The 15,948-nt window shown below is 39.3% G+C and overlaps 1 protein-coding gene across 1 annotated transcript; it reads right to left on the reverse strand.

The window, feature by feature from the left end:
• Positions 1-222: 222 nt before the first annotated feature.
• RAB18 (RAB18, member RAS oncogene family) lies at positions 223-15,365 on the reverse strand. Its single transcript, XM_074574402.1, has 7 exons — positions 15,062-15,365; positions 12,371-12,426; positions 7,272-7,333; positions 5,231-5,303; positions 3,352-3,470; positions 3,205-3,271; positions 223-1,719 (listed from the first exon to the last, which is right to left on the reverse strand). The coding sequence occupies exons 1-7, from the start codon at positions 15,127-15,129 to the stop codon at positions 1,541-1,543; spliced, it is 624 nt and encodes a 207-aa protein (XP_074430503.1). The 5' UTR covers positions 15,130-15,365; the 3' UTR covers positions 223-1,540.
• Positions 15,366-15,948: the final 583 nt, after the last annotated feature.

A 15,948-nucleotide genomic window follows, 5' to 3' on the forward strand; every position in this document is an offset into this window, starting at 1 on the left:
TTATCCTACTACATTAACAATACTATAGATACAATATTTTGTAAAAACAACTAGCATGGTTAAGTCTTCAAATTTTGTTTTTTTTTTCTAGCAAGTGTAAAAACAGAATAGAAAACAAAGTTTCTGCATGAAGAAAAAAGTGTATTTTAACAGAAGCAGCCAAGACCTGCTGCAAAATACAGATCATGTATGCGGACATTTACACAAAACCTTGCAGTAATAAAAGGTTGTAATTCACTTTATTTACAAGAAACTGCCCAATAGTTCAGTTACCGATTGCACTATAGTGATTATTAAAAAAAAAAAAATAATAAAACCACAACACAACATCCTTGTCTTGGCCTTCAGAAATCAGAAATAATTTGTCTCTAAGAAGTGACCTTGTTTAAACTGTATGTGCTAGAAAATATACAACTCTACAATAGGAAGAGGTTAGAAAAGTTGAATACTGTGGAAAAAAAATTTATTAGTCTATACAAGTCTTCTGAAACAAACCATTGGCTTTGATACAGTAAATTCAAGTGAATACTCACTGCAGTAGTATTTTTCCATACAGAGATCAAGAGGCCCTATGGCTTCTCATTTAGTGTCTGTGACAGGAAGTTTTATTTCTGAACAAGTAGCCACACAAAGCAGACGTGACAGAGATCTTCACAGCCACAGTGAGCTATGGTTTGAGATAAAGTTATATTACAAACACTAAGAAAATCAGGCATCTGTACTGAAGTGTGGCAAATTGATTCACAATGAAAGAACAAAGATGTCATTCAGACCCCTTGCCAAAAATGAAGACTTTCTACAGCAAGTCTAGAGTAGACCACATCATAAAAACCAAGAGTGCAAGAGTACCACAAATTTAGTATATAAATATCACAAGATTAAAACTCCAGTTAAACCATCAACTGAAGTGATGATTAAAAAGAAAAAATGGTGTCTCCCAGCTTAGCAAAGGAAGGTTTCAAAGCATCTCTTCAAGAAGGTGCTGATACCAGCTATGGCCTGTGCCAATTTGTATTTTAGACAGCTCTGCTAAAAGACAAAAATTTTGCAGATTTGTCTAAGAACTGTATAATCTTGCTGTTTTTAATACCATAAAAAAAGCATTTACTAGAAGAGATGAAATGTAACATTTATAGCTCACACTGTTTTCAAGATCTGTGCACACTATATAGTTCTATAATTTCAAGAGTATTTAAAAATAAGACAAAGAGCAGACAATGCAGTAATGTGTTTCTGTTAGATGGATTTGTTTAGAATAGTTACATGATGAATGTATACAGTTGTAAAATGTTTTAGTGCATCTGTTCTTGCACATTATTTATGCTACTTATAAAAACCTGAAGATTGCAAATTGGGCATGCTTACCATAACATTTTCAAACTGGGAAAGCTGCAGAACATTTCTCCTACAAGTGTTCACTGCCATGATACAAAACAAATATGTGCAAACTGCAAGGTCCCTAAAAATAGCATTTAATGAATTTATGTACAGAAAGATGTCACTATCTGTTTAAATATGCAAAGAATAAGCTTCCCAAAGTTTATAACATAGAACAATATCCACCACATGCTCCTCCTCCTCCATATCCTTCTTCCTTGTTTGATAACTTTACACCTCTGTTTTGGCTTTCACTCTCCCACAGTCCAGGAGTCTGAATGATTTTTTCAACAAGTTCTTCAAAGGCACACTGTACACCATCACATGTTTTTGCACTTGCCTCTGGAGAAGGAACGCAAGAAGTCAAGTGTTAGCATAGGTTCCAGTAACTTGTTTAGTATTTCTTTCAGTTAAATCTCAACAACCTAGACTACAATATATTCTATAACATAGCAGTGCCAAAATTAGCAGGTATGCAGGTTTCTGTCACCACATAAGGCAGCACCTCAAAAGACTCTTAATAGAAGAGCTGCCAAGTTGAATGTCACTAGAATATATGGAGACAGCTGCAGCTTAGCCTTATTTTTCTGTGGAAAGCACTTCAGTAAGAAGAAAGGACAGTTCTACTAAGTTAAGATGTCCGATAAACCTGGTTGCTGTCTGTAATTCAGTTCTGTACATTAGTCAGAACTGCAGTACCACCGTACCATAAGAAGCCAGGATCCACACTGTAGTATTCTGGGTCAGCCTCCATGATAAAGCTGATCTGATAAAAAGCAATAAGGGATCTCATTTCTTCTGCAGTTAGCAGAATTCTAGGTAATTTAACTCAGGAGCCTTATTTTGGCTAAGCCCAAGAAATTTGCCCACAAGGTGTATTAGGACAGCAACAGATACCATCCAAAATTGTTCAGTCCCACTAGGGCTCACCCTGTTCTTCTACACAGCCATGCAGATATGTGTATTTAGTTATAGTTTAATTTTCATGTTTCTTTTCATATTGCATGCACTTAACAGCTTGTGCTTTAACTTTAAGCTTCTATTTCCATATCTGACACTGTAGCCAAAAAGAAACACAGCAAGGTACTAGACAAAGATATGTCATCAGTCAGAGATGAGGAACATAAGTCTAAGTACAGGACACGTCAATAAACTGCTCTGCTACTGGAGTCATCCTATAAAGTAATCCCTGCTGATCCTTAAATAACACATGTAATAAACTTATGCATAAAGAATCGCTTCACCACCCACTTTAATTTATCATTACAAGGCTTTGCCTACAAGACCCATCTCATTTTGCAGCAAGGTGAGACCAACATATTTGTTCCAGTCATGATTATGTCATTATTCAATCCCACCCACCATTTGTAAGTTAATTATATTCCTACCTCTTTTTACATCCCAATTCTAATACAGATTTCTGCCAAGTACCAGCTCTTTTGCTGTATTGAGAGCTGGCCACTAGTACCAGTTTTCCCTCTTTCATTTTGCTTCTGTTATTAATTTAGCAAGTAGGCTAGGAAAAGAAATCAGACAAAAGCCCAAACTTAAAACAAGTTCTGTCAGACTACAGTAGAGTCTGTATTCAGCCCTTAATTGTTATGCATTTCAGTATACTCATCCACAGTTCGAATACGTATCTGGACATATTTAGGGACAATTTTAAGAAAATGGGAAAGTGGGAATACCTATTATCTTTGTACCTACTGCATCTGACGAATATCATTAATTGGATTGTATGTAAAAGGACTATCAGTCCTACAGAAGCAGTGCTTTTCATTATGTAGCAAAAATCAAGTAAGAGTTCTGCAAATGTCTATACCATACCTATGAACAACATGGAATGTTTTCTTGCAAATTTGAGACCTTCATTTCTGTCAACTTCACGGTTTTCCTATAATAAGACATAGCATTAATATGCATTATTAACAAATCACACCAACAGATTACTTACTGCAGTTGAATTCAGTTTACCTTATCAATTTTGTTTCCAACTAGCATTTTCACTATGTCATTCCTTGTGCAGTACGTTTCCAGTTCATTTAACCAGTTATCCAGCTTGACAAAAGTATCTCTTCTCGTGACATCATAAACTGAAAAATATTAGCAATATTATTTCCACAGTATTTTTCCAAAAGGAGCAAAAATTATGTCTTTTTGAATTAAAAGACTGAAGGTGCCCCAAGGATTCTATTTACTTACTACAAAGACAACAACTGGAAAAAAGCTGAATATGCACCAGCTCAAGTCACTGATGGTACTAATGCAGAGCAACTCTAAGATTCAGTCATCTACAGTTCTCAGACTAATTTGAGACATCCTACTTACAAGCTAAAGACTATACAACGAATTCTACAGTTGCAGACTCCTGAAGTAGGATACTTACTAACATCACTACACAAAAGGTATGCAAAGAGGATGGCACGACCCTCTGCACTGAGTTAATTAGTGATAATTAAGGCTTGTATAACACCACTGCTATGTTACTGAATTAGCTAAAAAAGTAAACTGGTCACCAAATCTTCATAAATACCATTGAACTACTAAATTTTCAGCATTTTAGTGTTTCAAACTATTTAGCATTTGTGTGGGATATAAGTAATAAGCCATGCTAGGAGCAAAAAGGGGCAAACAAAAAGCAGACCCTGTTAAACCTAAAATCCACTACCCAGCAACTATCTAATAGCTACCATTTCAAGCTATGAAAGCATTTTTTCCTTCATTCTCACATCCCATGTGCAGACAGGGATAAACAGTTGGTTTTAATCAAACCTATAGCTTGGCTTGCATGAACGACCTTATTTTTAGGAAGTACTTTAACAAAGAAATAGTCAAGAGAAGATTATTAAATAAAATGAGCGCACAAATCTCAACAGCAGAACTTTCTAGCTTCCGAACAGTGCTTGTTTACTTTTACAGCTTTCAACACAGAGTGGCAGGTTTGGTGGCAGCAATTAAGTGACTTGACAAGACATGCCTTGACAGCATCTTCCTATACCAGGAAGATAACGCAACTCAGACTTGGGAAACAGAACATACAAAATAAAACCTACCAGGAAGTCTCATAACAGAGGTTATTCCAAGTTACATAATTTAACTGGGCACAATAACTTACCAATAATATCTCAAGTCAGACACACCTTCAAAAAACTTAAAACTTACTTCCCTGCTCCTCACTTCTAGCAGTGGAGAAGCAGAACTTCAAAGCTTAGTGCCTAGTTAACAGGTTTCCACATACAAAAGAAAAGTAAAACAGACTTCACCGTGAAGTTGCAATTATGGAGTTTGACCTGGGTTTCTCTCATACAGATTGATGCTTTTTATGCTCCCAGCTAGTCTTTTCTAAGCAATTCTGACTGTGTAACATCCCATCAGTATGGGGACACAAGTAGCAAAAAATCCCAGATGGACTCCACAGTGTTTTATTAATTTCATTAGGAAAAAGGAACAGAAGAAGAAAAAGAGAAAGCTGTACACATACTGATACAGAAAGAATACACTGAGAAGGTAATTTTTTATTATTTTTTTTTCCCCACTCTGGGCTTAGTAAGGACAGGCATAAAACAAAAGTAATAAGTAAAAGGCAAACTCCTGGCAGCACAGAGACAGCTCCAAGCTATCCCTTCAAATAGCACTAGCTTTTAATCTCATGCAAAAATCAGTGGTTCTCAGGCCAGTGAGACTGACTACATGAGAAAGAGGTCAGACATCAAAGTCAAGATCCTTTAATATACAAATTGTTCAACACAATGATTTTTAATATTAATTAGACATTACAGAAAGGCTATATGAGTTTGTATATACATGAGAAAATCACAAACTTATTCAAAATAGCATGCAAAGCTATACTTACCTAGGATAACACCTTGTGCACCTCTATAGTAACTGGGTGTTAATGTTCTGAACCGCTCCTGACCTGCAGTATCCTAAAAAGCCATTCAGAAAGTTCCATTATTCAGAATTTGAGCAGAATCTAGTTTAGTTTTCAGTTATTCTGCTTCTAATGAACATACAAAATAAGATTCAAAGTATATTCAACTACCAGATTAACTGAGTTTATACCCTCCCCTGCTGTTTGACTGCACGTTAAATTTGAGATTTTACATAGTCTGTCCTGGGAAACACCTTTAAACTGTTAGGTGTACTAAATAACTGGACTATATAGCAATAAAATAGCCATTTCTGCAGAAGCATTTGCTCTACAGCTAGTATGGCAGCAACCAGCAAGAAAGAAGCATAGCTGCAGTACTAAGATATTGTAACAAGCATCAAAACCCACGGCAATGAAACTATTTCCCTCACTTCAATCACCTTGGTCCAATTAGATTTCATTCAGTGACAGGGTAAAAGCATTTAACATGCTACGACAGAGAACAACAAGAAATAAATCAGAGGTATTCCTGTTTTTAAGTAAAGTTGAATCTACATCCTCAAATTTAAAGTGTCAACGGCTCGGCAAAAAAAGTTTAGAATGCTGTTTTCTTATCAGAAATTAATTTACAGTGCACACTCATTGCAGACTTTATGCAGAGAAGATTTAAATAACTTCATCCAAGTTACTCCAAGTTAGAAGCAACACATGAAACACTGTGGATTCAAAACGGCTCCCTGCTGAAGAACATGAATAACTAAACTGGACTTCCAACATTCTACACGTCACTCAGCGAATCCCACACATCTCAAACTGGTTTTGTATCATGACACACCTTTCTTTACAAGCTTCTTTTTCCCAGTTTATCTCAGAATTATTTCTTATATTATTATTATGAAAGAAGATAAACCCTGAATTTGTCCTATGTAATATTTTCCATCTCATGATCACTTATCATTCTGCTATCAGTCTGGTTTTCCTCCTGTATGTCTATGTGTCTGTCAAGTTGTTGCAGTTCTTTTCCTTGCCAAACCCAATTGCCACATTAAGACAGAAGTCCTGTTTGTTAGTGGAGATATAAAATACCCTCAAAGCAACAGAAGTATTGCAATATAGATTTCATGTTCCACTACTACTTCGCAAGGAAGTAGTCAGGTCAGGTATCTTGCTTATATGAGAAACAAGGTTTTATTCTTCTTGCTAACAAAAAGTCACAACTGAGTCTGAACATTCAAAAGGTGCTTCAAGTCACAGAAGCGTGAAGGCTGGTTTGCAGAATGGAGAAAGTTTAAAAAAGCTTGGAAGTATTTTTTCTTCCTTCACTTGCCATGAATTTAGAAATTCTACTTTTAACTAGAGTAGATGTTGAACACTAAGGCTGAGATTACAAACACTGCCTCTCTCTCTTTCAGCTGCTTCTGCTGCAAATAACATTGACCTTGAGCCTATAAAAGTCACTGTACGAGCGCTATGAAGTTTTTAGGCTAAAAATTCTTTTGAGAGGTAACATTTGAACATAAATTGAGCATGCAACAGTAATTCTTAACCTATTAATACACTACTAAATTTTGCCTAAAACATTTTACGTTAAGCAGTGCACCCTTCTGAAACCTGTGAAGTACAGACAAGAATGATGTATACGGGGAAGTCTTAGATTAATGAGGCCTAACTCTTTAGAAGTGAAACAATTAATTACTCCTTTAATAAAAAAATAATCTAGGAATGGCCACACTGTTTTAAAGTTTGACTGATTTAGTACCATTTTATTCCTCTTTTTCCTCTACTACTATCTCAACCAGACCCAGAAATGGTGCTGCAGAAGCAGCTCATAGGCAACAGAATTGCCCCTTTAGCCAGCTGTCCCACAGCTCATTCCACCTTCAGAATGGTTCAGTATTAACTTCACACTCGTCCAGACCACCTTCATATTAAAGAGAAAAGGATTCTACATAAGCTGTATGTTATACAAGCCATCACTATTCCTAAAGCAAAGCAATACATCAAGAACTTAGGAGAGACTTACCCATATTGCCAGTTTAGCTTTGTTTCCATCAACTGAAATAGTCTTCACCTTGAAGTCCACACCTAGAGGAGGAAAAGTATTTTAGTTCTTCAAACATACTACAACTATTTTTGAAAGACAAAGTAAAGAGCAAGGGAAAAAAGAAAAAAAATACAAACAAAAACTCAGAAAGTAAGTTGTGTTTTGACAGGAGCAGGAGGAGTAAGTTTCTTTAGCTATTTATGAACCTTGCTCAAAACTCAAGGCTTTGTTTCTGACAGGCTTTTACAAAAGCCTAAGGGCCATTTAAGCCGTTGACTCAAAATATTTTATGTAAGTAAGGCAAATACTATTTTTCCTGTATTAAAGCACGTATTCCAGGACAAATATTCAAGTTTATAATTCAAGTGTATTAACATCCTATTCGTTACTTGTACATGTGTTCTCCTTAAGTATGTCCATGGTCTTCAGGAACAACATACTTTCGAAATAAAGAGGGAAGCTGCAGTCATGTAGCTATTTGCTGTTTCCCTATCTCAAAAAATCTGACCAAGTCCCATCAAGGTGATCATATGGAGGTAAACCAACACAGACAGAGACTCATCTACTACATGATTACTACCCTGCGAGAAATTATGTTAGATGACAGTAATTCCTCTAAAAAAATATGTCAAATAAGTTTCAGATGATTCAAACACACAGTGTATCTCTTACAGGAATTCCAGCAACACCAAGGACTCACCAATACCATGCTCAGTGACTAAGGAAAAAAAAACAACAGGCTCTTAGTCCCTAATTTAGCAGTAGTACAATGCTCCATGCCATGCAAAAGGATGGTACATTATTCTAGAGTTATGTTCACAGAAAAGAACAGTCACTATTAACTTCTTTTTAAACACCAGTTCTTAGAACATTACCTAGTTCATAGAAGACCGCTATGCTAGCAAAAGGACTCAAACTGATTGTAAAGAACATGCTGTCCTGCCAATTTTTCAGCACTCAGCAGTAACTTTTAGACTAATAGAATCTCTTCTTCCACTCTAATTGCATAGTTCTTTCCCTAAACTGTAAAAATCACCATTGCTCAGCCAGGATGTCCAACAGCTCACACTGCATTCTTTTATACATTAGTCTGACATCAAAACTCGTAATTGTAGATATTACAAGCCTATCAGATACTTAACGTACCAAATCAAAATTATGTCATAGTAGTGCCAAGAAGGAAAACGTTTTTTCTTAGGACAAACATATTAGGTGTATTTTGAAGCCATAGTATCCTTTTCCCATTCAGTAAATAGATTCAGTATCTTGTGCCTGCAGAGTTCTGCAGTTTTCATTTAATGGAAAATGCATACACACCTTTATGTTAGCCTTGCTGCTGGCTTAAAACTAAAAGATAATGCTTTAAATTCTGCATGAACAATGAAAGTAAATTAAGAAATTATAACAGTGAATAAACTCCATGTGTTATAGACTGATTATTGAAAAGCAAAAGTATGAAAATGAACAATAGCACAGCCAAATATATCCTTTAAAGTGATCAAGACATGGCAAATAGAGCTCAACGCATACAAAAGCCTGTTAACAGAGATATCTTTTAAATAACTAGGGTTTTGATTATCAATCTGTCATAAGATGCAGGGCTCAGTAAAAAAATGCAGGGCTCAAGAGTATCTTGTCAAATTGAACAAACAGGGTACTTACATTCCCTAAATACTTCAGTGAAATACAGACATGTTTGTGTGACAGGTGTCAGTTCTGGGCTTGCAAGAGTGATGTTTCTACCATTGACAACAGAAAGCTGACAGTGCTTTCCACCATGCATTGCAAGGCAGCCAGAAGCAAGGCAGTACTACTAGACTACTCCTGTGTTGACACCTACTGCCTCAGTACTACACACTAACATACTACAGACTTACAGTCTGCTAGAATAGCTCTGTCACCTCCATGCTGCTCTCGCATTTACACCAATATGCCATGCCGTATTTACAGGAAGTGCAAAATCAATTAGATTGTATTGTTTGTCTTGTAGGTAACTGACAAGTTGGACAGCTTAGAGTTGCAGGACTCCAAGTGCAAGGAAGGCTAAAAACTTAAGAGACATCAGATCTGTGCAATACATTACTTCTCTTATGAAATAGGGATTGCACTGAACACTTATCTAGAATCTCTCATACAAAGAACAAGCAAGTAAAGACAAGCATGAGCAGTCAGGAAAACAGAAAATACTGGGATATATATAGTTTGATAAGATCCATGTGATGAAGCCCAGTGAACAAGTTAGCCTCAAGAGAATGCAAGGACAGGCGATCTACTAGATTGAATAAAACATGGCTAGTCCAACTGAAGCTACTGAAGTAAAAATATCTGCCCAAAGCAGCATATTCCTCTGAGAATACCACAGAATTTTTCCCAAATTCTAAGAGAAAAACACACACAAAACAGCAGCTTAGGGTGTCATTTAAATTGCACCTAGTAGGTTTGTGCAAGCTACAAAGATAAGGTACATTTCAACAGGTCATTGCAAGGTACCACTTGTGCTGCAGCCAAGACTTTCCCCAGTGTTGTGGTTTTGTGTGCAGTTTTTGTTTTGCAGGTTTTTTTTTTTAAACATATAGCATGTTATCTCTTCACTTTCTAATAATAATATATATATAGTCACAATATAGTCAACCAGTTCAGCAGTCAATATGTAGATTACATTGAAAGATGACATTATTTGTAGTCAATCCATTCATTTTGGAAAAGTACCATACTCTGCAGTCTCAACAGGAAAGACTTAACACTATTTAAAAACCTCTTCTGTCCCCAAACTCAAAACAAAATAGTGTTTAATCAGCACAAAAAGAAATCCAGGTCAAGGTTCACAAAGTGTTTTGGCATTTCACCATATTGCAAGTACCTAAATTTGGCATCTAGGATCTGCGTTCATGCAGCAATAAACAGTTTAAGAACTCACTCTAAGTATTTTATCTACATGAACAACAAATCCTGCCCTGAATTTAAAGCTGACACGTTGCTTCTTAGCAATACATTCACCAGAAAAATGGCAGTGCTACCACCTAGTAATTTAAAAAAAGGGAAAAAAGAAAACGAATAGAACAACTGAGATTCTGCTCCCCTTCCAGTTAAGTGGGAGGGAGGGGGGAAGGAAAGAAAATCTGCTATCCCATGAGTGCTCCACACACCATGCTATAGGACTTTCACAGCTAGGGTCACAGTAGCTCTACTGCACAATACTCCTACGAACATCAGCTAGAGGGGTCTAACAGCTAGGGCGACCTAGGCCAGCATTTGCTCAGTCTCTCGAAAATTCCTTTTCCTGCCAAATGATCATGTTCATTCCAGATTAGTGTATTTGTTTCAGAACTCAAACTCTATTTTAAGTAATGCTCACATTGAGTACCTTTCCTCCTCTTCCATATCAGAAACAAAGCAGGGTAGGATTTACCATAAGACCCTACTACTGGCAGGGTAGTACCTGCCAGTAGTAAACCTTGAGTTGTTGCTATTTAACAGCCAACAATTAGCTACCACACATACTGTTCTGCATTTTGACAAACTCCAAAGAGGAAGAATGACTTCAGGAAATAATTCCTTAGTTTCTCAAATAGCGTACTGATGTGGGGTTTTGACATTGGTAAAGAGAGTATTATGTATGAACAGCAGAATGAAAAAAAAAACCACAATTAAGGGGAAAAAAAACAACAAAAAAACCCCCACAAAACCAATAAAGATGCCCACACTGAAACCAAACTAGTCTACTGGTATCCAAAACATAACAAAAGCTGAAATAGCTATTCCGTACTGACTTCCTGGCCCACATGGTTGACATACCAAGAAAGTAACATGATTTGAAGTATATACAGTGCCAAAAGTATTTAGATTAGAATACAGAATTGCCATCTTCACCACCTGCTCTGTTCCATTCCTGTTTCCTTCCATGCCATCCTCCTTCATGAACTGAGGTAGGGCTACTTGCGCAAGTTAATTTTTTACAAGAAATGAAATGAACAAAACTAGGCCATGTTCCTCCCCTTGACTGCTCAGTGCTTTACATGAAACAGCACTCCTCTATCTTATTAACATTAATGAAAAATAGATCAATTTATTGACGTCTTAACCAATTAGAGCTGGCTTTGTTTACCAACAGCTGAACAAGAACAAATTTGATACAAGTCTTTAGCCAGAACTTTTCCTACAGAGAAAGTAAAAAATGCAATTGAAATGCATTGTGGAAAAGTCATCTCTATTTTCCATTACTTCAGTTATTAATTGGGCATAGAGCTGCATCACATTCTTAGAAATTTCATTTTGCTTCCTTTAACAACCGTCTACCTAGTATATGCTGCATTCTGGGTCACTCTCCTCCAGTACAACTGACTTCACTGATGGTAGGTATCATATCAACATGGCAATGACACATCACTGTTTTTTTCCCCGGCAGCTTTAGAGTCCTGGCTCTCTTCCATTTTTCTCAAGCGTTTGGCTGCCAAGGAACTGATCACTAAGTAGGAGAGAAAAAGACACATCGTAATTTCCTCCCTGTAGAGGAAAAGCAGAAGCCACAGAAAGCCCAGTACACTCTAGTATTGTCAGGAGTTGCAAGAGCCAACAGCCTCTACTAAAAAGAGTCTTAAGTCTTCTTAAGATAGCTAACAAGTATCATATTACACAGAACACAAGTTCTGGACAGCAATATTCAATATTCAAATACTTCAACAGCTATCTTGCACAGATAAATCAGTAGGAGACATAACAGTAGCTCTTACACTTCCATTTTAGCCTGAAATGCAGGCAAACAGTGAACTGCAGGTTGTTCCACTAGAGCTTTTCACTGCCCGTACCTATGACTTGCATATTCATGGTGAAGGGTGACATTTATATCTGTTTCCCCAGCCAAGGATATATTTTTACATAAAGGGGAAAACTACATGCCAGTACCATCAATGCTCTGTACCAATAAGCACTGCATGCTAAAACTGTGTCCACATCATTCTTTCCTTACAGAGAAGCCGACACGTCTGAACTTCCCTACCTGTCAGGCAAGTCTGAACAAACTACAATTTTGTACTGAAGTTGGTATAAATTTTTCTAAGGTAGCATCAGCATGTACTTACCGATCGTTGCTGCAAGTTCTGGGTCGAATGTATCATCTGTGAACCGCAGCAGAAGGCTGATAAGGACGGAAGAAAAATAAAAGTTACTATTATTGTACCACATCTGCAGCTTGCCAGAAGCCTATAAATTACAAGTTTGAAAGTAACAGCAAGAGCACATAGCTAAATAAAAACACATCTCATTTTTCCGTAATTTCTCTCCTACAAAAAACAATGAAGGGAACATGAAAATAATTCAGTAGACATGCTTTTCTAAAAGAGCCCAGGCCTCTCTGCATCTATTACCCAATATGTCTCTCTGAAAACAAAGTTGTCAAATCAGTTGCCTAAACAGTCACATGGTCTGCTTCTCAAACCATTTTACTTCTATCTTATTCTATTTTTGTTCTCCCAGAATTCAGTACAAAAGTAAGATTTTTTTGGTTTCATATTGCCTCACACAGTATTTCTGTAAGCTTGAGACAAAAATTTCAAGTCAGCTTTTCGCCCCAGAAATAAGTCCTTGAACTGGGCACGCACTGGAATAGTAATGACCACACCCATCAGAAATAAAGATGCAGAAGAGTAGAGTTATCTCACCACTGTTTTACGATTTTGTATCTTTTTGTACATAAGGACTTTCACACACACATTTTCCCCTATCCTAATGGATATATTCGCTACCAGAAGAACAGCTACAACTAAGATTTATCAGCACATCCCACCATAGTAGTTGGGTCCCTCAAAGAAGTGCCCATAATGCCACTATACATAATAAAAAATAATATGTAAATATTTTGGTAAGAGATAAAGATTCTCAGCATACAGTTATTTAAATCACCAGTCTTATGCATCTGTGGCAAGTGTATATTAACATGTGGCAGACAGCTGTTTGCTATAACTGACAGCTTCTATTCATTTCCAGGCTAGAGAAACATCACAAAGCCCTATTTATTTTTTTGGTCTTCTCCCCACCAGAGTGGTTTTTTTCACTCTCCTCTTTTTGCATGTGAATTTAGCAGCCAAGTTCTTTTTAGCATTTGGACACAGTGCTGCATTGACAGAAAAGTGACTACTGAATTTCCTTTACTTTAATAAGGCTGGGTGACAACTCGGAAGTTAATCATAGACCAACCTTTTTTTCTTTACTCCAGAACCCCAAAACCAAATGGTAGCTTTATTTATCAAAGAATAATTAAAATTAAAAAAATAAAAATCAATAGCACATAAGTTTTTACCGGTACCTTCAGACGGTTGTATTAGGATGCTATTTAAAAGTAGCTATTTTTAGTTATAACCAAAACTAGCATAACTCAAAACAGACAAAAATATGGAACCCTCATACTACTAATAGAATAAAAACATCAGTCTTGAGTGCTAAGCTCAGCCAACTTCTACTTTCCCCACCTTTCTTTCAGCTGCAGATATCATCTTCTACAAAGTACAGAACACTCACAGGGACCAGGTTTTAGACAGCATTTAGTCCAGAAGTCAGGACTCCAACCACTTACTGTGCCATGCTAATACAAGTTTAACATCTGACCTTTCCTAGCCAAGTAATAGGTGAGTGACACAAACTCAGGAGACGTTCAATATTAAGTCACTGTACCTGAACAACTGTAGTATTATCATTCCATAGCAATTCTATTTCCTCTACATAAAGTCTCTTTAAACAACTTTTCTGATGTGAAGAAATAAGCATATAAATAGGTATACGAAAACACTGTGTGTACTGTTTCAGAAAAAATTCTTCCATATGGCCACATATAAGAGAGATGACCTCAACTAAAAGAAATTTGCTTAGATCATATCACCAGGGGCCTACCGTACTAGATTACAATTCAGCAGCTAACTCAAAGGAGCAACTGACAGATTTTTAACAAATAAGGTGGGTTGTTTTTTTAATTAGCAACTCATATGTTACTTATGGTCATGGTAGAAGCCTCTGACTACTGCCACAAAAACATGAAATCTGACATGACTAATGTGGTACATTCCAAGAAGCCCTCCCACATTTATATCCCACTTTATTAAGATCTATGGCACTAACAAAAAAAGTTAAAGAAAAAAAATAAAAAACCAAAAAAGGTAGCTTAGACAAAAGCCATGAGAAGGGCAGGCAGTTAAGGGGAGTGGAAGAAAACAACCTCGAAGTACTTGACAAAGAGTATAATTAGCCAGCAGAAAAAATCAGTGGTAGAACTACTTCACTGCCTCCCTTCTACGCCCCTGTCCACCCCTTACACCCGATACTGGGTGACTTGTGACTCTACGTGTACATATTGTGGGCCAGATTAACCCCAAAGTGCCATGGGGATCTAAAAGCGCACCCATCTTCACGCGACACAAGGCTGCACAGGACACAGGGAGGCCCAGATCGCCCTGGCCAGGCCGGCTGAGCTCTGCTTCGTCTCAGTTTCCAACTGGGTCAGGCAAAGACCAGCTCTCCCCTTCCTGCCGCGGGGCCGGCGGCGGGGGGAGGGCTGCGGAAGAGGCCGGCAGCCCCGAGGAGGGGCAGCCCCCCGCCTGCAGGAGGGCTGGCCGAGAAGGAGCGAGGAAGCTCCCCCCCGCGGGGCCTAGCCCTCCCCAGGGCAGGCCGCGCCCAGGCCGAGGTGGGGTCGTCCAACGCGGCGCCGCGGGGGGACTAGGCCGGGCCCGCCCGGTGCCCCGCGTCGTGGCAGCAGAGGCCGGGGGAGGCGGGCGCCCCCTCACCTGGACTTGCCGACGCCGCTCTCGCCGATGATGAGGATCTTCAGGGTAGTCAGCACGTCCTCGTCCATCCCGTCAGCGCACCCAGCCCCAGCCCGACCCCGACCGACGCTCCCTGCGCAGGCTGCGGCGGCCCCGCCTGCGCCTGCGCACCCCGCCACCGCCTTGTCACTCTGCCCCTCGTCGCCGACCGGCCCCGCGCATGCGCCGCGGGCGCCTCAGGTGTGAGGGGGCAGCGGGAGGAAAACACACACACACACACACACCCCTCCACCGCGGGCAGCGCATGCGCAGCGGGGCGCGGGCCGGGGCCGCCCCGCGTTTGTGTACGGCGGGCTGTGGGCGCGCGCCTGCGCCTTGGGGCACCGCCCGTGGGCGCGTGCGCGGCCGGGCTGAGGCGGTGCCGCCAGTCCCCTCGCAGGGAGCGGTGCGAGGGGGCTGCCGGTAGGGGTGTCAGTTTGTCTTGGCGTCGGGGATCGGGGTCGGTGGGGAATAGAAACCGGGTAAGATTGCAGAGGGGACGGGAAGGGAGGTTGAGCCGCAGGATGGCAGCGAGCCAGCTCCCTGTGCTGAGGCAGGGCAGGCAGCCACCTCTCGAGGTGAAGGAACAGCCGGTCAGGAACCCACCACCAAAAAAATGGGCTCGTTTGACCACAAACACCCCAGTGCGCGGCAGTGCAGGCCAGTTGCCAGCAGAATCCTCCCTCCATTAAAAGCCCTAAATGTGATCCTAAAGCTGATCACAGTGAGAAAGCCTGTTTATAACCAATTTAGCTAACCTGCTATTATGGCTCAAAACCTACCTCAGACCATGTGTAAGCAAGTGCAGCTCTTAAAACCAATCAAGCATACGTCTGATGCGGGTGTGAAACTGTCCTCGGCCTGTGCCG

The sequence above is a fragment of the Larus michahellis genome, chromosome 2 (assembly GCF_964199755.1).
Source record: "Larus michahellis chromosome 2, bLarMic1.1, whole genome shotgun sequence".
Taxonomy (NCBI): Eukaryota; Metazoa; Chordata; class Aves; order Charadriiformes; family Laridae; genus Larus; species Larus michahellis.

Excerpts from the sequence above, each read along its gene's own strand:
- RAB18 (XM_074574402.1), bottom strand. The coding sequence starts at position 15,129 with ATGGACGAGGACGTGCTGACTACCCTGAAGATCCTCATCATCGGCGAG. Across the intron at positions 7,334-12,370 it reads AGAACTTGCAGCAACGATCG|GTGTGGACTTCAAGGTGAAG; the intron begins GTAAGTACATGC and ends TTCCTCCTCTAG. Across the intron at positions 3,272-3,351 it reads TTGGAAACAAAATTGATAAG|GAAAACCGTGAAGTTGACAG; the intron begins GTAAACTGAATT and ends GTCTTATTATAG.